We start from the raw sequence: 24,083 nt of genomic DNA on the forward strand, positions 1-24,083 counted from the left end.
AAAACATGGAAGCTCAGAGGTATATTGTTATAAAGCAGCTTATATAGTAAGAAGTTCCTACCCTCAAGCCTCCTCTCCTTCCATTTGCTCATGTGTGCTCTTAAATTTTAGCCGTTTAGAGGTATTTAGTTTCTTAATTGCATATCTTGTGTTTTCCCTATGTCTGACCTTTTCATGTGCTCTCCTGAAATCTAATCCCTCTGTAAAATACCAGTTCCTCTTTTATGATTAACTGAAATTGTAACTCTTTAAGCAAGTATTCAATAAAATGTTGAATGATTAATTGGAGTAATTATGTGGATGGATTTTGCCTAATGTGGGGCATTTGAATCTCTTATTTGTGAGATAGGTTTTATCATCCCAATTTTACAGGTAAAGAGGAACAGGTTGTTTAACTTTTCTAAGATCATATGGTAATTTAGTGCTAACACTGTTTAGTCTCTTTGCTTTTTTTTTTTTGCTAATCACTTTCTATGTGGTATTTAAATGTTACTGATGTTATCACTTGTTAGTGTGATTTTTGGACACTTCTCTGAAATCTAGAGAATTCTTCATAAAAATCAGTGTGGGAATAATCATGTAAACCTTCTTTTAAAAGTCACTATAGTAGGGGCGCCTGGGTAGCCCAGTTGGTTGAGCATGTGACTTGATCTCAGCTCAAGTCTTGATCTGAGGGTCTGAAGTTCAAGCCCCCTTAAACCTGGTCTCCTACTAGGTGTGGAGCCTGCATTAAAAAAAGAAAAGCATAAAAGTCACTACAATATATAATTTACTTTGTAGTATTTTTCATGCTTAGTAGTGAAAAATTATTGTTGGTTAGGCATTATCAATATAGTATGGTTTAAAATTTTTTCTATGATTTTTCTTTCATTTTTAGAAAGACATTTGGATCTCCAGTTCAGTTTTAGAATGGCATCCATTTCAGGTTAGTGGAAATGATTACATTTTATATAGTACATTTGGTTTTGTTTTTAAGTGCATGTTCTTTGAAAAAAATTGTTTTTCTCTGTACTTTCAGTTTTGCTGTGAACCTGTGCTCTAACAGGAAAGTCTTAACAAAAATAAAGAAACATAAATCATAAAAACGTTTGTTTGTATGAATTTGACTACTTGACTGATTTGACTACCTCATGCAAGTGGCCTCATACAGTCTTTGTCCTTTTGTGTCTGGCTTATTTCCGTCAGCATAATGTCTTTTAGCTTCATCCATTTGTAACATTTTTCTTTTTAAGGCTGAATAATATTACAATGTATGTATGTATCATCTTTTGTTTATCAGTTTGTCTGTCAGTGGACATGTGGGTTGTTTCCTCTTTGGCAATTGTGAATAATGCTGCTATGAGCATTGGAGTACAAATGTGTTTGATTCTGTTTTCAGTTCTTTTGGGTGTATACCTAGAAGTAGAATTGCTGAATCCCATGGTATTTTTGTTTTTAATTTTTCAGGAACTGCCGTATTATTTTCTATACTCACTGTTCCATTTTACATTCCCACCTGCAATGCAAAAGGGGTCCAAGGCATGATGTGTTTTTTGACAGAATTAAAGGAGCCTAAGAAATCACAAAGTAGAAAATAATAAATCACTCTGACTCCCTCTATTCAAATTAACATAGATGTATTATTTTCAACAAATATTTTTAGTTTGCAAAGATTTTTTATTTTTTTTTAATGAAGTACAATTAATATATGTTATATTAGTTTTAGAGTATGACACATTACCCAATTCTGTCCATTAATCAGGGCTTAGCATGGTAAGTGTAGTCACTGTCTGTCATCATACTACATGGTTATAATATTAATGATTTCATTCCAAAGCTGTACATTTCATTTGTGTGACTTATTTATTTTATAACTGGAAGTTTGTACCTCTTAATCCCCTTCACCTATTTCACCATTCTCTCTACCATCTGGCGGCTACCAGTTTATTCTCTGTATTTAAGAGTTTTTTTGTTCTTTTGATGATTTTATTTATTTATTTGAGAGAGAGAGAGAGAGAGAGAGAGAGAACGTGCACGCGTGGGCATATAAGCTGGGGGGAGGGGCAGAAGGAAATGAAGAAGCAGACTCCCTGCTGAGCAGGGAGCCAGATGTGGGGCTTGATCCCAAGATCATGAGATCATGACCTGAGCTGAAGGCAGATGCTTTACCAACTGAGTCACTCAGGTGCCCCTGTTTGTTTTTAGTATTCCACATGTGAAATCATACGGTATTTGTCTTTCTCTCAGCTTATTTTATTTAGCCTTGTACTTCTTAGGTCCATCCATCTTGTTTCAGATAGCAAGATCTCATTCTTTTTCATGACTGAGTAATATTCCATATCACACACACACACACACACACACACGACTCTTAATTTATCCATTTGCCAGTTGAGGACACTGGATTGGTTCCATATTTTAGCTATTTTAAATAACACTGCAATCAATGTATGTTACATCTTTTTGAATTAGTATTCTCATTTTTTTGGGGTAAATACCCAGAGGTATCATTACTAGATTATATGATATTTCTATTTTTAATTTTTTGAGGAATCACCATACTATTTTTCATAGTAACTATACCAGTTTACATTTGTACTGCGGAGTGTGAAGGCTCTTTTTTCTTCACATTTTTGTCAACACTTGTTACTTCTTTGTTTTTGATACTAGCCGTTTGAACTGGTGTGAGGTGATTTTGTTTTTTTTGTGGTTTTGATTTGCATTTCCCTGATGATTAGTAATATTGAACATCTTTTCATGTGTCTTTTTGCCATCTCCACCTTTGGAAAAATGTGTTTTCAGGTATTCTGTCTATTTTTTATTGGATTTTTTTGGGTGTTAACTTGTGTAAGTTCTTTATGAATTTTGGATATTCATCCCTTATGAAATATATCATTGGCACATATATTCTATCATTTACTTGGTTGCCATTTTGTTTTATTGATGGTTTCCTTTGCTGTGCAAAAATATTTTATTTTGAGGTAGTCCCAGTAGTTTATAATTAGCATTTGTTTTCCTTGCCTGAGAAGACATAATCTTAGATATGTTGCCAAGGGTAGTATCTAAGAGATTGATGTCTCTGTTTTCTTTTGGGAGTTGTGTGGTATCACGTCTCACATTTAGGTCTTTAGTCCATTTTGAGTTTGTGTATTGTTTAAGAAAGTGGTCCAGTTTCATCCGTTTGCATGTAGCCACCCAGTGTTTTGAACACCATTTATTGAAGAGACTGTCTTTTCCCCTTGTATATGCTTGCCTCTGTTGTTATAGATTAATCAACTGAGTAAGTGTGGTTTTATTTCTGGGGTCTCTTGTCTGTTCTATTAATTTGTGTATTTGTGTGACAATAGCATTTTGTTTTGATTACTTCAGTTGTATATCTTGAAATCTGGGATTGTCTAGCTTCGTCCTTCTTTCTGAAGATTGGTTTGACTATTCAGGGTCTTTTGTGGTTCCATAATTTTGGAATTATTTGTTTTGGTTCTGTGAAAAATACTGATTGGATTTTAGTAGAAATTGCATTGCAACTGTAGGTTGCTTTGGATATTATGAACATTTGGATAATATTCTTCCAGTTTTTGAGTAGAACATATCTTTTCATTTATTTGTGTTTTCTTTGATTTCTTTTAACAGTGTTCTCTAATATTCAGTATATAGGGCTTTCCTTTTATGGTTAAATTTATTCCTGGATATTTTATTTTTGGTGCAGCTGTAAATGGGACTGAGTGCCTTTTTATCCTTTTTTTTTTTTTTTTTTTTTTTTTTTTTTTTTGTCTGATTGCTGTGTCTAGGACTTTCAGTACTACGCTGAATGAAAGTGGTGAGAGTGGACATCCTTCCTTGCCTTTTCTTTTTTTAAAGATTTTATTTATTTATTTGAGACAAGAGAGAAGAGTGCTAGAGCAAGGGGAGGGGCAAAGAGAGAGGGACAAGCAGACTCCTCACTGAGCAGGGATCCTGATCATCCCAGGACCCCAAGATCATGACCTGAGCAAAAGGCAGACACTTAACCCACTGAACCACCCAGGCACCCTGCCTTTTCTGGAAATAGAGGAAAATCTCTGTTTTTCACTATTTGAGTAATAACGTTAGTGTGGCTTTATATTATATGACCTTTATTATGTTGAGGTGTGTTCCCTATAAATCCACTTTGTTGAGAGTTTTTATCGTTGAATGAATGTTGAATTTTGTCAAATGCTTTTTCTGCATCTGTTGAGATAATCGTATGATTTTTATTCTTCATTTTTTTAATGTGATATATCACGTTGGTTGATTTGTGAATATTGAACCCTTCTTGCATCCCTGGAATAAGTCCCACTTGATTATGGTGAAAAACCTTTTAAGGTATTGTTAAATGTGCTTTACTGATACTTTATTCAAGACTTCTACAGCTGTATTTATCAAGGATTTGGTCTGTAGTTTGTTTTCTTTCTTTTTTTTTCTTTTCCTTTCTTTTTTTTTTTTTTTTTGTAGTGTTTGTGTGGCTTTGGTATGAGGATAATGCCAGTCCTGTAGAATGTATTTGGAAGCTTTACTTTCTTGTCTATTTTTTGGAATATTTGAGGAGACCAGGTATTGACTCTTCTTTAAATGCTTAATATTAAAAAAAAAATGCTTTGTAGAAATCACTTGTGAATTCTGGTCTTAGATTTTCCTTTTTTGGTAGTGTTTTGATTACTAATTTAAATGTGTTACCTATAATTGGTCTGTTTCTATTTCTTTCTGGTCAGTTCAGAAGGTTTTAAGTCTAGGAATTTATCCATTTCTCCTAGTTGTATTTTATTTGGTTCTCTCCCCTGTCCCCCTTTCTCTTGCCCTTTTTTTTTTTTTTTTTGGATGAGTCTGGCTAAAGGTTTAGTAACTCTTTGAAACCACTAGTTTTATGGATTTTTTTTTTAACCTTTTTTTTCTTTTTGGGGGGAAGGTAGTCTCTATTTCTTTTATTGCTCTTATGGTTTTAATTATTTCTTTTTACTAACTTTGGACTTCATTTTTCTTTTTCTAGTTCCTTTAGATTGTTAGATTGAGACTTATCATGGTTTTGAGGCAGGCCTCTAGCGCTATAAATTATGCTCTTAGAACTTCTTTTGCTATGTCCCAAAGATTTTGGACCTTTGTGTTTTTGTTTTTGATGGTCTCCATGTAGCTTTTGGTTTCCTCTTTTGTCCTTGTTGAACTGTTAGTTGTTTAGTAGCTTGTTTTTCAAGCTCCATGTGTTTGTGGTTTTTTTCCCTATTCTCCCACCCTCCTTTTTTCCTGTAATTGATCTATGGGTTCATGCTATTGTAGTCAGAAAAGATGCATAATAAGATTTTAATCTTCTTAAATTTATTGAGGCTTTTTGTTGGTGACCTTATCTGTTGAATTATCTTGAAAAACGTTCCATGTGCACTTGAAAAGAATGTGTATTCTGTTTTGGGCTGGAATGTTCTGTATGTGTGCTAGCTCCATTGTTCTAATGTGTAATTCAAAGATACTGTACCCTTACTGATTTTTTGTCTCGATGCTTTGTCTGTTGATGTCAGTGGGGTGTTATATTCTGCTACTATGATTGCATTACCATCAATTTCTTTATGTCTCAGTATTTGCTTTATGTGTTTAGGTGCTCCAGTTTTGGGTACCTAGTTATTTACAATTGCTATATACCCTTTGTTGGATTGATCTCTTTATCGTCATGTAATTCTGTTCTTTTTGTTTGTTTTTAAGATTTATTTATTTGAGAGCGAGAGACAGTCCGTGCGCAGTGTGCGCGCGCGCACGCACACACACGCATGTGCCATCAGGGGAAAGGGCAAAGGCTGGGAGAGAAGGCTCAAGCAGATTCTGGCTGAGCACAGAGCTGACTCAGGGCTCAATCACAGGACCACGAGATCATTACCTGAGCTGAAATCAAGAGCAGCTTCTTAACCAACTGAGCCACCCAGGTGTCCCCGTTCTTCGTTTTATAATATACTCTTTGTACAAAGTCCATTTTGTTTGATAAAATTATGTATGATAAAATTATTCCAGTTTGTTTCTGTTTGCATAGAATATCTTGTTCCATATCTTTACTCACAGTCATTTAGTCTTTTTAGGTCCGAGTAAGTCTCCTGTAGGTAGCATATGGGCATATGGATGGGTCTTTTTTTTTGTATGCATTTAGTCACCCTGTCTTTTGATTTGAAATCAATTAGACCAGTCACATTTAAAGTAATTATTAATAGAGATATACTTACTGCCATTTCATTACTTGTTTTCTGGTTGTTGTGATTCTTTGTTCTCTGCTCTTTTGCTCTCTTTCCTGTGATTGATGATTTTCTTTAGTGTTATACTTAGCTCTCTCTTTTTATTATTATTATTATTTATGTATCTACTAGAAGTTTTTGTTTTGTGGTTACCCAGAGGTTCATATATAACATCTTATGTGTATAGCAATTTTTATTAAGTTGATGGTCACTTAAGTTTGAACACATTCTAAAAGAATTTCAATTTTACTATCCTTCCTCACATTTTATGTGTGTGTTGTTATATTTTACATGTCTTTATTTTGTGAGTTTCCCTTAATTTTTTAAAAAATTTTTTTTGGGTAATAATTGGGATTCTTTTTAAAAAAATATTTTTAATAATTTATTTATTTATTTATTTTTAAAAAAGATTTTATTTATTTATTTGATAGCACAAGTAGGCAGAGAGAGAGAGAGAGGGAAGCAGGCTCCCTGCTGAGCAGAGAGCCTGATGCGGGACTCGATCCCAGAACCCTGAGATCACGACCTGAGCCGAAGGCAGCAGCTTAACCCACTGAGCCACCCAGGCGCCCCTGATTTATTTTTTAAATAAACATATATTATTAGCCCCAGGGGTACAGGTCTGTGAATCGCCAGGTTTACACACTTCACAGCACACACCATAGCACATACCCTCCCCAGTGTCCATAACCCTACCACCCTCTTCCTAACCCCCTTCCCCCGGCAACCCTCAGTTTGTTTTGTGAGTTTAAGGGTCTCTTATGGTTTGTCTCCCTCCCCATCACATCTTGTTTCATTTATTCTTTTTCCAACCCCCAAATCCCCCACGTTGCATCTCCAGTTCCTCATATCAGGGAGATCGTATGATAGTTGTCTTTCTCCGATTAACTTATTTCGCTAAGCATAATACCCTTGAGTTCCTTCCACGTCATCAAAAATGGCAAGATTTCATTTCTTTGGATGGCTCCATAGTATTCCATTGTATATATATACACCACATCTTCTTTATCCATTCATCTGTTGATGGACATCTAGGTTCTTTCCATAGTTTGGTTATTGTAGACATTGCTGCTATAAACATTTGAGTGCACGTGCCCCTTCAGATCACTACATTTGTATCTTTAGGGTAAATACCCAGTAGTGCAATTGCTGGGTCATAGGGTAGCTCTGTTCCAACTTTTTGAGGAACCTCCATGTTGTTTTCCAGAGTGGTTGCACCAGCTTGCATTCCCACCAACAGTGTAGGAGGGTTCCCCTTTCTCCACATCCTCCCCAGCATCTGTCATTTCCTGACTTGTTAATTTTAGCCATTCTGACTGGTGTGAGGTGATAACTCATTGTGGTTTTGATTTGTATTTCTCTGATGCCGAGTGATGTGGAGTACTTATTTGTGTGTCTTTTGGCCATCTGGATGTCTTCTTTGCAGAAATGTCTGTTCATGTCCTCTGCCTATTTCTTGATTGGATTATTCTTTGGGTGTTGAGTTTGATAAGCTCTTTACAGATTTGGGGTACTAGCCCTTTATCTGATATGTCGTTTGCAAATATCTTCTCCCATTCTGTCAGTTGTCTTTTGGTTTTGTTAACTGTTTCCTTTGCTGTGCAAAAGCTTTTGATCTTGATGAAGTCCCAATAGTTCATTTTTGCCCTTGCTTCCCTTGCCTTTGGTGATGTTCCTAGGAAGAAGTTGTTGTGGCTGAGGTTGAAGAGGTTGCTGCCTCTGTTCTCCTCAAGGATTTTGATGGATTCCTTTCTCACATTGAGGTCCTTCCTCCATTTGGAGTCTATTTTTGTGTGTGGTATAAGGAAATGGTCCAATTTCATTTTTCTGCATGTGGCTGTCGAATTTTCCCAACACCATTTGTTGAAGAGACTGTCTTTTTTTCACTGGACATTTTTTCCTGCTTTGTCAAAATTTAGTTGACCATAGAGTTGAGGGTCTATTTCTGGGCTCTCATTTCTGTTCCCATTGATCTGCATGTCTGTTTTTGTGCCAGTACCATACTATCTTGATGATGACTGCTTTGTAATAGAGCTTAAAGTCTGGAATTGTGATGCCACCAACTTTGGCTTTCTTTTTCAGTATTCCTCTGGCTATTTGGGGTCTTTTCTGGTTCCATATAAATTTTAGGATTATTTGTTCCATTTCTTTGAAAAAAATGGATGGGATTTTGATAGGGATTGTATTAAGTGTGTATATTGCTTTAGGTAGCATAGACATTTTCACAATATTTGTTCTTCTAATCCATGAACATGGAACATTTTTCTATTTCTTTGTGTCTTCCTCAATTTCTTTCATGAGTACTTTATAGTTTTCTGAGTATAGATTCTTTGCCTCTTTGGTTAGGTTTATTCCTAGGTATCTTATGGTTTTGAGTGCAATTGTAAATGGGATTGACTCCTTAATTTCTCTTTCTTCTGTCTTGTTGTTAGTGTAAAGAAATGCAACTGATTTCTCTGCATTGATTTTATATCCTGACTACTGAATTCCTGTATGAGTTCTAGCAGATTTGGAGTGGAGTCCTTTGGGTTTTCCACTTATAGTATCATATCATCTGCAAAGAGTGATAGTTTGACTTCTTCTTTGCTAATTTGGATGCCTTTAATTTCTTTTTGTTGTCTGATTGCTGAGGCTAGGACTTCTAGTAGTACTATGTTGAATAGCAGTGATGATAATGGACATCCCTGCCATGTTCCTGACCTTAGCAGAAAAGCTCTCAGTTTTTCCCCATTGAAAATGATATTTGCGATGGGCTTTTCATAGATGGCTTTGATGTTATTGAGGTATATGCCCTCTATCCCTACACTTTGAAGAATTTTGATCAGGAAGGAATGCTGTACTTTGTCAAATGATTTTTCAACATCTAGATTGAGAGTATCATATTGTTCTTGTTCTTTCTTTTCCCTTAATTTTTTAGATAAAATTGATTTTGTCTTTTAACTATACTAGCTTTATAAGTGATTTCTCTATTATCTTACTGTATGTTCAGTTTCACTCATAACATTTTTTCCTTTCATGATTTTTTATTTGTAATTATGACTTGCTCTTTCCCACTTGAAGAATTCTGTTTAACATTTCTTATAAGGCCAGTTTAGTAGCGATGAACTTTTTTTTTACCTCTGTCTGCAAACTCTATTTCTTCTTCACTTCTGAATGATGGCTTTGCTGGGTAGACTATTCTTGATTTTAGGGGTTTTTTTTTTCCCTTTCAGCACTTTGTATGTAGCATGCCACTCTATTTTGGCTTGCAAAATTTCTGCTGAAAAACCAGCTGATAGTCTTATGGAGTTTCCCTTCTATATAACTTTTTGCTTCTCTCTTGCTCCTTTAAAAACTCTCTCTTTATCTTTAATGTTTGCCATTTTAATTATTATATGTCTTGATGTGGCCCTCCTTGTGTTCATCTTGTTAAGGGCTCTCTTTGCTTCTTGAACTTGGATGTTTGTTTCCTTCCCTAGGTTAGGGAAGTTTTCAGCTATTACTCCTTTAAATAAATTTTCTGCCCCTTTTCTTTCTCCTCTGCTTTTGACACCCCCTATACATGCAAATGTCATTATGCTTGAGGTTATTGTTGAGGTCCGTTAACCTATCCTATCTCTTGATTCCTTCTACTATATCTTTTTATTTCAGTTATTCTGTTCTTCACCTCTAATTGGTTTCTTTTTGTATTTTGTATCTCTTGAGGTTCTCACTGAATTCATCCACTCTTTCCAGTCCAGTGAGTGTCTTTATGACATTACTTTGAACTCTTTATTAGGTAGATTTGGTATTTCCATTTCATTTAGTCCTTTTTCTGAGGTTTTGTCTTGTTTTATTTGGACCATATGCCTCTGTCTCATGTTTTTGACTTTTTGTTTGTTTCTATGAATGAGGTAGAACAGCTACTTCTCCTAAACTTGAAGGAATGGTCTTGTGTATGTATGGTTGTCTGCTGTGCAGACTATGTGTCTGGTGACTTTCATCGGCTGGCTGAATTTTGGCTGGTGTGGGCCAGGGGTTCTGGGGCAGCCTGTGCTGGTGCTGCCTTTGGATAGCCAGAGCTGAACTGGATGTTGGCTGGACAGTCCTAGGCCTCTCTGTACAGACGGTGCCCTGGCAGGAGAGCTGAAACTGAAGTGGGTACAAGCCAGGGTATTTATATTTATATTGGGGTATTTAGTATAGGTGGTGCCTGGATGGTGTGGCTGGACCTGAAGTGGACATGAGCTGGTTATACTGATTCACATGCACATGTGGCATCTTGGCAGGGCTCCTGGAACAGAGGCAGTGTGTGTGTGTTGGGGGGGTCCCAGGACATTCCATTAGGGTGTGCCCTGGCAGGGCAGCAGTAGCCAGGGTGAGGGCAAGCCAGTGTTCCTGTGGCACTCTGTGTAAGTGGTGCTCTTGTAGGGTGGCTGGAGTGGAAGAGCGCATGAGCCAGGAAGTCACGGGGTGGTGTGCACGGTGGTATTCCAGCAAGTTGTATGGAGCCAGTATGGTACAGGTCTGGATTGTTCAAATGCTTTGTGCCTGTGTCACTTTGGCAAGATGGCTTTAGCTGTAGTGAGTGCTGACCAGAAGTATTCTAGCATACATTACACTATGGCTGCCTTGATAGGATGTTTTGGAATGATGTGGGCTAGGGGCCCAGGGCTCACTGAGGCAGTAGGTCAGCTAGGGTGCCTGGACTCTGGTCCCACTCACATAATCAAGGTCGAGGGGAATGTAAACTTTGGCACTCCCCAACTCCTCCAATCCAGAGAGATTTCCAGCAGCTTTTCTGCCATTTGGTGGAATTTTAGGGCTTGGGTCGTTTGTATTCTAGTTGTTCTTTTAAACTGTGGCCATTTTTCCTGTGTCCCAGGAGATCCAGGGCTGGTGTGGCCCAGGGCTCATTAAGGCAGCAGGCCAGCAATGGCATCTGAAACCTGCTCCTGTCTGTGCTGTCAAGGTGAACTGGGAACGTAAACCATGGCACTTGCCAGCCCCTCAGATCTGGAGAGAGTTCTAAGAGCTGCCCTGCCATTTAGTAGGGTCCTACGGCTGGTTCCTTTATTTTCTAGTTTCCCTCTCAAACTGTGGCTTTTTTTTCAGTGTCTCAGGGCAGATGAATCTGCTTACAGCCCTCAGTGCTATCCCTCCCACTGCAGTTCCACAACATTTGAGGAGGGTGGGGGGGGGGTGTTTCCTTTGTTAGGGTGTGCAGTCCATCCCCCATTCTTTAGGAGGAATTGCTCTGTTAATTTGTTGTGTCTCTGGAGGAGATGAGTTCAGGCTCTTCCTATGTTGCCATCTTGAATCGGAAACTGAGAGTTATACAATCTGGAACTGCGGAAATAACCACAGAGTGGGTTAAAGAATCTCCTGAGCCTCCTGTGTGATGGACCTGAGGAAAACAGCACTGATCATGTGACTTGGATAAATCCAGTCCCTCTTCTCACTGGTCGATCACCATGACATTTTAGTTGTCCAGGAACTATCAGTTAAGAGTTAATGTCCAATAATTTCTGAGAAGTTATTTTCCTTCCCCACTGCACAGTTACCCTGATAAGCTGCTCTGGAGAACAGTGGTGTGAAGATTTACCACATAAATTTTTAGTTGTATAATAGAGGCATTCCTCAAAGGGGTCCAACCTCCACTTTATTAAAGGGACTCTGGGTCTATGTATTGACTAATTTCTGGGAACTGGTTGAAGACCGTGACTCTTGTAGTGATTCGAGTCAAACTTATGTGAACTGGAATCAGGGCTTTGTATTCTGTGTTTTTTTTTTTTTTTTTAAAGATTTTATCTATTTATTTGATAGAGAGAGATCACAAGTAGGCAGAGAGGCAGGCAGAGAGAGAGGAAGGGAAGCAGGCTCCCCGCTGAGCAGAGAGCCCAATGCGGGGCTCGATCCCAGGACCCTGGGATCATGACCTGAGCCGAAGGCAGAGGCTTTAACCCACTGAGCCACCCAGGTGCCCCTGTATTCTGCATTTTTAAATCAGTCTGTTTTAAGGACATCATGGTCAACTAACCAATTCTGAGTTGTCTGTGGTTCGGACTATTCTGTTTACTGCTTCTGCTGTGTTGCTTATTATAGCAACCACATGTACTTTTTCTCTGGTTGTGAACTGAATTGCTACCATTAACTACCATACCTTGGAATCCATCATTCTCATTGACTCATTTAGTCTAGTTCAAAGGGAGTACTTCCCCCACTGTCATTCCTAGCTTACAGAGAACAGCCTTGAAGAGCTCTTCAGGGATGCCAGGGTGGGGAGGCCCTCATGAATATATGAATATATTTCTCAGCCTTGGTGAAAGGAATGTCCTCTGGATCATCCTGAGGGACAGCAGGAGAGTGGATGGTCAGTCTGCCTGATAATCTCCTCTAGCATTCCCACCTCCTGAAGCCTCTGGATCCCCTCCTTTAGTGTACACCTAGGAAGTTCTAGCCCTTCAGTATCATTGGAATCTACACCTCTGGTATTCCATCCCAACTTTCTGATATTCATCATCAGCCAGGTTTCTGCCAACCAACTAAGTAAATTATTAGAGCCACTCCTGGCCACTGTTTTTAATGCACTAAACCACAGTGGATTTTTTTTTTTAAAGATTTTATTTATTTGGCACAGAGAGAGAGCACGTGAACGAGCGCACAAGATGGGGGAGCAGCAGGCAGAGGGATAGGGAGAAGCAGGCTCTTTGCTGAGCAGAGAGCCCAATGTGGGGCTCGATCTCAGGACTCTGGGATCATGACCTGAGCCAAAGGCAGATGCTTAACTGACCGAGCCAACCAGCACCCCTAAACCACAATTTCATATTGAGTCCATATCTGTAAATTTAGCTTCATTTGATATCTTATTTTGTACCCTTAGGAATCTATTCTCACACATATTCCCTACTTTTCTGTTGATACAGGGATACCTCAGTGATATTCTGGGTTTGTTTCCAACCACTGCAGTAAAGCCAGTTTCACAGTAAAACAAGTCAAATAATTTTTTGATCTCCCGGTACATGTAAAAATTATGTTTACACTATCCTGTGGTCTGTTAAGTGTGCAGTAGAGTATCTTAAACAACAATGTTCATAACTTAATTAAAAATACTTTATTGCTGGGGCGCCTGGGTGGCTCAGTTGATTAAGCATCTGCCTTTGGCTCAGGTCATGATCCCAGGGTCCTGGGATCAAGCCCCATATTGGGCTCCCTGCTCAGTGGAGAGAAAATCTTTAAAAAATGTTTTATTGCTGAAAAATGCTAGCTATCAGAATTTTTGGTGAGTCTTATGTTTTTGCTAGTGGAGGGTCTTTCCTTGATGTTGATGGCTGCTGACTGATCAAGGTGGCAGTTGCAATTTCATAAAATAGCAAACAGTGAAGTTTACCACATTGGTAGATTTTTTTTCCTTCCATGAATGATTTCTCTGTACATGTGATAGCATTTTTGCCACAGTAGAACTATCCAAATTGGAGTCCATCCCTCAAAACCTGCTATTTCTACTTTATCATCTAAATTTATGTAATATTCTAAATCCTTTGTTGTCATTTCAACAGTCTTCACAGCATTTTCACTAGGACTAGATTCCATCTCAAGAAACTACTTTCTTGGGAGGGAGACAACCATAAGGGACTCTTAATCTCACAAAACAAATTGAGGGTTGCTTGGAGGGGTGGGGGCGGTAGGGATGGGATGGCTGGGTTATGGACATTGGGGAGGGTATGTGCTATGGTGAATGCTTTGAAATGTGTGAGCCTTATGATTCATTGACCTGTACCCCTGGGGCAAATAATACATTATATGTTGATTTAAAAAAAAAAATCAATGACAGAAAAAGTTAATTGGAATACACATTAAAAAAAAAAAAAGGAACTGCTTTCTTTGCTCATTTAAAGTGTTGTCATGAGAATGCATCAATTCAGTCACATCTTTAGGCCGTACTTCTAATTCCAGTTATCTTGCTGTTTCCACCAGTGAAATCTTGAAACCTCTAGTCATCCATGAGGGTTGGAATCAGCTTCTTCCAAACTTCTGTTAATGTTGATATTTTAACCTCTTCCCATGAATCATGAATTTTCTGAATGGCGACTAGAGTGACAATCCTTTCCAGAGGTTTTCAGTTGATTTGCCCAGATCCATCAGAGCAAGCACCATCTGAGGCAGTTATAGCCTTACAAAATTTATATTATAAAAAATAAGTCTTGAAAGTAAAAAATTACCTCTGTTATTAAGTTTGCTGTCCTATATGGGTGTAGTTTGTGGTTCCCCAAAGCAGTTACAGTAGTAATATCAAAGAGTACTGATCACAGGTTACCAAAACAATTGTACTAATAGTGAAAAAGTTTCAAAAATTGCAGAAATTACCAAAATGTGACATGAAATAAGCAAAGAGTGTTAGAAAAATGGTGCCTGTAGACTAGCTTAATATAAGTTGCCACAAACTTTCAATTTCTTAAAAAGCTTGGTATCTGCAAAATGCAGTAGAGTGAAGCACAGTAAAATGAGGAATGCTTATCTATATTGGTAAGTGCAACTCTTGGTGTGTTTCATGTCTTTTCATGTGTCAGTCATTTGTACATTATTGTCTAGGGCTTCCTAGGTCTTGAAGCACTGAGAGGTGGCAGGGCAGATTCTTAGTAGGCCTTAGCAGTCCGTTCCTTACAAGGCCACTGTCAAAAAAACAAAAACAAAAACAACTATCATAGGCATTCAGACAGGAGGAGACTGAGAAAGAAGAGGAAGGGCAAGAGAGACTTGGCAGAATTTAGTATTTTAAGGTCCCCTGCCTGCCCCATTGGAATCTGCCCAGATGTTCCCTTCCCAATTGCAGAGTTTGACTTCTTCCTAATCAGTGCCCTAACTTTAACATAAGAGCCTGTGCGAGGCTGGGAGTTCAGTTTACATTGTAATTCAGCCCCTGCAAAATGTTGGTATTTGGTAATCTTGGCCCGGTAGCTATAGGAGATAAGAGGTTCTTTAAGGAAAGTCATAGAGACTTTGAGGTCTCTTTATGCAGATCCTTCATTTCTCTCAGGTTCTTCAGTATATTTAGGAGCAGGCAGTCAACCCCATTATTCTCAAAAAGTGTTCTGTGACAGCAAACACTTGGCCACCCAGAGCCTTTCGCTCTCTAGATAACTTAATTACTGGTGTCTAGATTATAATTCACATAACTTTGTCTACTGTGTGTCATAGAATACCACTGTCTCTTTTACCACTGCAAGGGTCATTAATGCCTTTAAATCTTTAAATCAGAGACTCTTCTAGGTGGCATAGAAGCAATTTAGAGAACCTACTTTTAACTTTCTTTTCCTTAGGAACAACATTTGGTGTTGGTTGGGGTTCATTTAGAGAAGCTGAATCATTGTGAGTGATATAAGGGATTTATAGGAATCAGTTCGTACATGATCATGGCATGTGGTTAAGCAGTCCATTACTGGTCCTGAAGTCAGCAGTGCTAGCAGTAGAAACGAAGATGGAGAGCAAGTGTGGCAGGGTAAAAAAGAGCTGAAGCCAGTGAGCAGAAAATGGAACCTGTCTGGCTCTTGCTTGCACTCGTGTTGGTGTGTCGTTGCCTCCAAGGCTCTGATTGCCAAGATGCTGGTGCCCTGCAGAAGAGCTGGTGCATTTGCCATAGAAAATTGTACAGGAACGTGGCCAACAATTCAGGGAAGCTGAAGAAGCTGTGGGCCAACCTGCTGCCCCAAAGAGATTCAGCAGGAGATGGAGGAACTGGCTTCTGCCACCTGCGAAGAATGAATGAGCCCCAGCAGCACCTGACATTATACCAATAATGTAATGTAAATGTATGAATGCAATGTAAAAGGTGGCTTCTCTTTCATTTCTACCTTCCAGGTCCAAGAGTTCACTTGTGGCCACTCCTAACCCAGAATATTTCAGGGAAGGCAGTTTAGGTAGTTGATATAATACAAAGCCACCATAGCATCCTATTTTAAATCATAACCATGAAGTTTCATCTTATGAAAATTTCCAGCCTTCAAGCTGGATTAATGCAGATTGATGTTTTAGAAAGCACTAAGGACATCTTTAAAAAAATTTTTAGTTTCTATTGTGTCAAACATAATCTCACTTTGGCTTTAATACTTGGATTGCTTAGAAGTTTGCTTTATAAATTAGTTATGATGGAATTATAATGTCATTTACGGTAGCACATTTGATTTCTCCTTTAATTGTTATATCAGCTTGTTTCTAATCCCGACTCTTTATCATGCTAACATACGAACCTAGATATGAGTGTTTTTGGGAGATATTATCTAAGTAGTTAGGGGACTACTTTATTTTTTATTTATTTATTTTTTTAAAAAGATTTTTATTTATTTATTTGACAGAGATCACAAGTAGGCAGAGAGGAGGAAACAGGCTCTCTGCTGAGCAGAGAGCCCAACTTGGGGCTCAGTTCCAGGACCCTGAGATCATGACCTGAGCTGAAGGCAGAGGTTTAACCTACTGAGCCACCCAGGCGCCCCTAGGGGATTACTTTAAAATGCCTTCTTTTTGTTTCAAAGTCTGATCACTTTACTTAAATGACTTAGAAGGTTATTGGACCACTGTCCCACAACACAGTAAAAGTAACAGTGATCTTTAATTAAGTGCACAGCTGTGTGCCAGATACTATGTTAAGAACTTTCCATATGTTATCTCACTTAATTCTTTAAAACAATACTATGAAAGCTAGATATTATCCCCATTTTCCAGATGGGGAAATTAAGGCTCACTTAAGTACTTAGCCTGAGCTAAGAAGGGGACCTAAGATTTAACTCGGGTCTTTGTGACTCCCAACACACATGCCCTTAACTATCCTGCTCTACTACAGTAAGTGTCTGTAATTTCAATGGTGAGGAATATCCAAAAATCAGTAGGGAAACCTGAAACTAATTATTTAGTCATTGTATCTTTTTTTCCCCTTTACAGGTCTAACCGAAGAATTGGATTCTATAACCAATGAGCTACATGCAGTAGACATTCAAATTCAGGAGCTTTTGGAAAGGCAACAAGAGCTTATTCAGAAAAAGAACATCTTAACAAGTCGAATAAAGCAGCATTTAGAGACTCCTGATGCTGGGGAAAGCAGTGAATGGAATTCTTCACCTGCTGCTTGGAATAAAGAAGGTTCACTCTGTTTTTCTTTGCTAGTTTTGTTTCTAATTTTTTTCTTTATGTAGGAGTTAAATCATTGTTCCTCGATCAGTGCTTTCCATTGGCTTAAAGGGAAACTGGCCACTCTTTAAGGGGCATGGGAAGCCAGTAGGCAAACCATTCTTACTCATGTTCTTTTTGAATGAAACTTTATTTTTCAGACTTCATTATTTTTTTCCAAATATAGTTCTAACAGCATCAGTCAATGCTTGGAAAAGATTTTTAACTAAATTTGTAAAATTTTAACTAAAAGAAAATTAAACCATTAAGAAAAAAAAAATAGATTCAGACTACTTGCCGAAGTCTAGTTTATTTTCCTGTCCTGGTGAACACACCTTTCTTGATTCAAGATCTTGCCAGCCATCATGTTTACCACTAGCTATCACATTCAAATGGAATACTGACTCTAAAATTGCAGTGCTTTTATGGGCCTAGATTTCCAGGGATTCACTTCTAAACAAGATATTTACATAAATTCCATGTAACTGTTAACTTGATTTTGAGATTTTTATGATACTATGAATTCCCTGATCAACATTCAGATTTTTTTTTTTTAAAGATTTTATTTATTTATTTGACAGACAGAGATCACAAGTAGGCAGAGAGGCAGGCAGAGAGAGAGTGAAAGGAGGATGCAGGCTCCCTGCTGAGCAGAGAGCCCGATGCGATGCGGGGCTCAATCCCAGGACCCTGGGATCACGACCTGATCCGAGGGCAGAGGTAGAGGCTTAAGCCGCTGAGTCACCCAGGTGCCCCAACATTCAGATTGTATTTTGAATACCTGACAAGTACTTTCCTCTTATTTGTAGGTTAATTCTCAGCTGGCAAATGTTTTTATTTTTTTCTGATGTACTGTTTCTTATATATGATTAAATGTGTTTTTGCTTAGCTTTCTGAGCTAAACTAATCTCAAAATTGTCAGTATAAAAATTAAATTGTTAATAGTATTTAAAGTCTTATATAAATTATTACCTGTTTTTCTCTAGTATAAAAGCGGCCATTCATGTTTTTATCTCATTTATAATCCTAAATAGTTCTAATATATGTAACTTATTTTTCTCTGTCTAGATTTTCCCTGGTCTGATAAAGTTAAAGATGTTCTGCAGAATGTCTTTAAACTGCAGAAGTTCAGACTGCTTCAGCTTGAAACTATTAATGTAACAATGTCTGGAAAGGAGGTATTTCTTGTTATGCCTACGGGAGGTGGAAAGAGCTTATGCTACCAATTACCAGCATTATGTTCAGACGGTATATATTAATAAAGATTCATTTAAGTTGAAGAAATGCCATTTCTCTTTTAATTCTTTAAAAAAAAATTCTAATCATACCTGTGTAAAAACCAAGTGCATTGTTATTTTATCTTTATGTTAATAGACATTTTGAAGGGTTCATTTAAAGAGAGTCTGTTAAAGACTTTGAGTGGAATTAGTTCTTGTATCTTGTTCTTAAAACATAATTAAAAATCCGCAGGCCTGGATTCTAGTACCAGATCTTTATTGAGTGTCGGCTATGTTGTTAAGCACGGGAGGTAAGAGTAGTGAGCAAAATGGGCAAAGTTCTAGTTTTCATAGAGTTCGTGGTATAAAGTAGTGCTTTCTCAAACTGTAACGTGTAAGAATCACTGGTGATGTGATTAACATGCAGATTCTGAGTTTGTGTGGGACCCACAATCTTGCATGTCTAACAGGCTTCCAGGTGATACTGATGCTGCTGTTTGGGGACTAGCAAGGATATAGAGCAGGGGTCAGCAGTCTTTCCCTTAGAGAGCCAGTCAGTAAATGGGATAGGTGTGGTCCATATGATCTCTGTGGCAGCTACCAAACTCTGCCATTGTAGCATGAAAGTAGCCTTGGACAGCATGTAAACTAATGGATATGCCTGTGTTCCATTAAAACTTGAATTACCTAGATAAGCAGCTAGTCCTTAGTGTATTGACCCCAGTTTAGAGAATAGGTTATTGTAAGCAATTGCAATAAAGGTTTTGTGATAGAGATTTTAATAAGGAATTAAGTTAGTACAAAGATATGGCCCAGGGGCTGTTAGAGAAAGCTGTCCTGCCAGTGTGGCATTTAAGTTAAAAGTTGAAGGATCAGTAGGCAAAGCTAGAACAGGGGAGTAAGGAAGAGTGTTCGTGTAGGGGAGCAGTATTTCTGAGCCCAAAAGTAGGAACATGCATGGTAGGGGGCATTCAGTAACCTGGAAGAATTTCATTGTGGCAGGCAGGCAGGGGCAAGACTTGTGGAAAGAATCTTGAAAGGTATATAAAAACTTCCTTAGATTAGTGGGAAACCATTGAAGGGTTTTATGTAGGTAAGAGACTAGTTAGGATTGTGCTTTAGAAGATAGAGGAATTCTAGAAATAATTAGGAGGTAGATTCACTAGGACTTGTTTTCATTGTATGTATGGTGGTGGGGGTGGTAGGAGAAGGGACAGTCTAGAATGATGTCCAAATTCTAGGCTAGGATGGATGGTAAAGTTGCTCACTGAAATAGGATACATTTGGAGAAAGAACTTCTGTGGGAATGGAGAGAGAGGGAAGATGAGTTGAGGAAGTAGAACTAGTGAATGGGACAGTCTTCACAAAGAATTGTTAAGCAGGGAGATAGAGGCGGCCATAAATTAGATATCCAGGGTGTTTTAAAGATGAGAGGGCTTGCCTGTGTTTAAATATAATGAGAAGGTACCACTGTTGAAGGAGAATGTGAAAATACAGCAGAGAGAGTATTTGAGATGGCAAATCCCTGATAAAATCTGAATCTGAGTCTATTTTTTAATTGGTCTGCTCTCTGTCTCAGGTTATTTTAAGGAACAATCTATGGAGACATAAGTTAATGTAGAATAACTCTTTTTTTTTTTTTTTTTAAAGATTTATTTATTTATTTGACAGAGAGAGATTACAAGTAGGCAGAGAGGCAGGCAGAGAGAGAGAGGAGGAAGCAGGCTCCCTGCTGAGCAGAGAGCCCGATGCGGGACTCGATCCCAGGACCCTGAGATCATGACCTGAGCCGAAGGCAGCGGCTTAACCCACTGAGCCACCCAGGCGCCCAATGTAGAATAACTCTTAACAGCTGTGTGCACAATTTCAGTAATAAGAGAAAGGGGATATACTAACAGCATTTCATTCAGTCAGTAAACTGTTCACTGATTTCTACTCAGCATGTGTTAATCGGGTACAGTAAGTAGAAGTATACTCAAGTCACTATCAATTGTAATTATACAGGTTGCTGTGTTTTCTTTGGAAAGCCTTGGAATAACTTTTTCCTCATATAACTGGACAGTATTTGACCAAATTTACAATATTTTGCTAATATGCCCAATAATGATAAGTAAAAATTCAGAATGATATTGTTTTTATTTTTATAATATTGAATAGGGAAGAGATTTCTGTCTAATCTTGTATTTGCTTATTTGGCTAATGGTCACTTATTTATATCTATCTCTTCTATTAATGAGGATGAGAAATAGGTAGTATATTGATGTTGTGATGCCTTCAGGTGAGTGGTTGAAACTTATTCTGGAGGTAGTGTAAAATTTAAAGTACATACTTTCTCTTTTAGGTTTTACCCTTGTGATTTGCCCATTGATCTCTCTTATGGAGGACCAGTTAATGGTTTTAAAACAATTAGGAATTTCAGCTACCATGTTAAATGCTTCTAGTTCTAAGGTATGCTTCTGTGGCTCTTTTTTTTTTTTTTTTTAAACTCTTCACTGATGTAGGAGGCTTGGTTTCTACTGAGTTAATTATAAAATTATAAAATAACTATATCTGGAGTTGCAAACTACTGTTGATGGGCCAGTGTTCGCCCTCTGCCTATTTTTATATGGTCTGTGAGCTAAGAATGGTGTGTGTGTGTGTGTATTCAGATTTTTATTAATGTTCTAGTTAACATACAGTGCAATATTGGTTTCAGGAGTAGAATTCAGTGGTTTATCACTTATATACAACACCCAGTCCTCATCATAAGAAATGCTTTTCTTTTATTTATTTATTTATTTATTTATTTATTTATTTGAGAGAGAGAGAGAGAGAGAGAGAAAGAGAGCATGAGAGGGGAGAAAGTCAGAGGGAGAAGCAGACTCCCCATGGAGCTGGGAGCCCGATGCGGGACTCGATCCCGGAACTCCGGGATCATGACCTGAGCCGAAGGCAGTCGCTTAACCAACTGAGCCACCCAGGCGCCCCAAGAAATGCTTTTCTTAATGGCTATTACCCATCTAGCCCATCCCCTACCCACCTCCCTCTGTCAGCCCTCAGTTTGTTCTCTGTGGTTAAGAGTCTCTTCTGGTTTGTTTCCCTCTCTTGCCCCTCGCCCCACATGTTCATCTGTTGTTTCTTTCTTTCTTTCTTTCTTTTTTTTTTTAAGATTTATTTGTTTTAGAGAGAGAGTGAGTGAGTGCAAGCAGGGGGAGGGGCACAGGGACAGAGAGAGCGTGAGAGAGAGCATGCTTCAACAGGCACCCTGCTTAGCACAGAGCTTGATGCGGGACTTGATCCCACGACCCAGAGATCATGATCTGAGTGGAAAAACAAAGAGTCAGATGCTCAACCAACTGAGCCACCCAGTCACTCACCCCTGTTTTGTTTCTTAAATTCCACATATGAGTGAAATCATATGGTATTTGTCTTTCTCTGACTGACTTATTTAACATAGGACACTCTAGCTCCATCCGCATCCTTGAAAGTGGCAAGATTTCATTCTTCTTGATATCTGAGTAATATCCCATTGTACATATATGTACACACACAGACACACACCCACACACACCATCTTTATCCATTCATCAGTTGATGGACATTTGGTCTCTTTCCATAGTTTGGCTGTTCTTGATAATGCTGGTGTAAATATCAGGGTTCATGTACCCCTTTAATCTGTATTATCCTTTGGGTAAATACCTATTAGCACAGTTGCTGGATCATAGGGTCATTCTATTTTTAACTTTTTGAGAAACCTCCATACTGTTTCCTACAGTGGCTATTCCAGTTTGCAGCTCTACCAGCAGTGCAAGAGGACTCCCCTTTCTCCATATCCTCACCAATACCTGTTGTTTATTATGTTGTTAATTGTAACCGTTTTGACAGGTGTGAGGCGGTATTTCATCGTGGTTTTGATTTGTATTTCCCCGATGATGAGTAACGTTGAGCGTCTTTCCATGTGTCTGTTAGCCATCTGGATGTCTTCTTTGAAAAAATGTCAGTTCATGCCTACTACTCATTTCTTAATCAGATATTTGGGTGTTGAGCCTGGTAAGTTTTTTTAAATAAATTTTGGATACTAACCCTTTATCAGATATATCATTTGCAGATATCATCTCCCATTCCATAAGCTGCCTTTTAGTTTTGTTGATTGTTGCCTTTGGTGTGCAGAAGCTTTTTATCATGATGAAGTCCCAGTGGTTCATTTTTCCTTTGTTTCTCTTGCCTCTGGTGTTGTGTCTAGGAAGAAGTAGCTATGGCTGATGTCAAAGACTGCTGACTGTGTTCTCCTCTAGGATTTGAATGGTTTCTTACTTATATTTAGGTCCTTCATCCTGTTTTAATTTATTTTTGTGTATGGTGTAATAAAATGGTCCAGTTTCATTCTTTTGCATCTTGCCATCCAGTTTTCCCAATACCATTTGTTGAAGAGAGTGTCTTTTCTCCATTGGATACTTTTTCCTGATTTGTCAGAGGTTAGTTGAACATAGATTTGTGGGTCCATTTCTGGGTTTTCTGTTCCATTTCATTGATCTATGTGTCTTTTTTTGTGCTTGTACCATACTGTCTTGATGACTGCAGCTTTGTAATATAACTTGAAATCTGGAATCACGATACCTCGGTTTTGGTTTTCTTTTTCAGGGTTGGTTAATTATTTGGTTTTTTTTTTTTTTGGTTATGTACAAATTTTAAGATTGTTTGTTCTAGCTCTGGGAAAAATGCTAGTGGTATTTTGGTAAGGATTACATTAAATATGTAGATTGCATTGGATTGTATAGACATTTTAACAGTTTTCTTCCAGTCCATGAACATGGAATGTTTTTCTTTGTGTCCTCTTCAATTTCTTTTTAAGTCTTTATAGTTTTCAGAGTACAGATCCTTTAGTTCTTTGGTTATGTTTATTCTTAGGTATCTTATGGTTTTTGGTGCAATTGTAAATGGGATTGATTCCTTGATTTCTTTATCTGTTGTTTTATTATTGGTGTATGGAAATGGAATGAATTTCCCTACCTTGCTTTTATATCCTGAGACTTTGCTGAATTGATGTATTAGTTCTAGCAATTTTTTGTGGCGTCTTTTGGGTTTTCTATATATTGATTGCATAGAGTATCAATTACATAGAGTTTGTCGTTTGCACATACTGAAAGATTGACTTCTTTTTTATTTCTTTTTCTTGTCTGATTGCTGAGGCTAGGACTTCCCTTACTACACTAAATAGTAATGCTTAAAAGTGTATATCTCTATCTTGATCCTGACTATAGGGGAAAGCTCTCAGCTTTTCCCCATTAAGGATGGTATTAGCTGTGGGTCTTTCTTGCGTGGTCTTTATGATAGTGAGGTATGTTCCATCTACCCCTACTTCATTGAGGGTTTTAATGAAGAATGGATGCTATATTTTGTCAAATGCCTTTTTTACATTTGTTGAGAGGATCATATGGTTCTTATGCTTTCTTATGTTAATGTGGTATATCACATTGATTTACAAATAATGAACCAGCCCTGCAACCCGGGAATAAATCCCACTTGATCATGGTGAATAACTCTTTTAATGCACTATTGGATTCAATTT

At 38.0% G+C, this 24,083-nt stretch overlaps 1 protein-coding gene across 1 annotated transcript in view; it reads left to right on the forward strand.

Moving 5' to 3' along the window:
* Window positions 1–24,083, forward strand: part of RECQL (RecQ like helicase) — a gene marked incomplete at its 5' end in the record, with an annotated part of 56,563 nt that overhangs the window by 6,089 nt on the left and 26,391 nt on the right. The window contains 4 exon segments of the mRNA XM_082738610.1: window positions 878–925; window positions 17,094–17,291; window positions 18,387–18,566; window positions 20,877–20,983. Of these exon segments, the coding sequence (XP_082594736.1) occupies window positions 878–925; window positions 17,094–17,291; window positions 18,387–18,566; window positions 20,877–20,983 (533 nt within the window).

This window comes from Mustela nivalis (genome assembly GCF_964662115.1).
Source record: "Mustela nivalis genome assembly, chromosome: 7".
In the NCBI taxonomy this organism is placed as follows: domain Eukaryota; kingdom Metazoa; phylum Chordata; class Mammalia; order Carnivora; family Mustelidae; genus Mustela; species Mustela nivalis.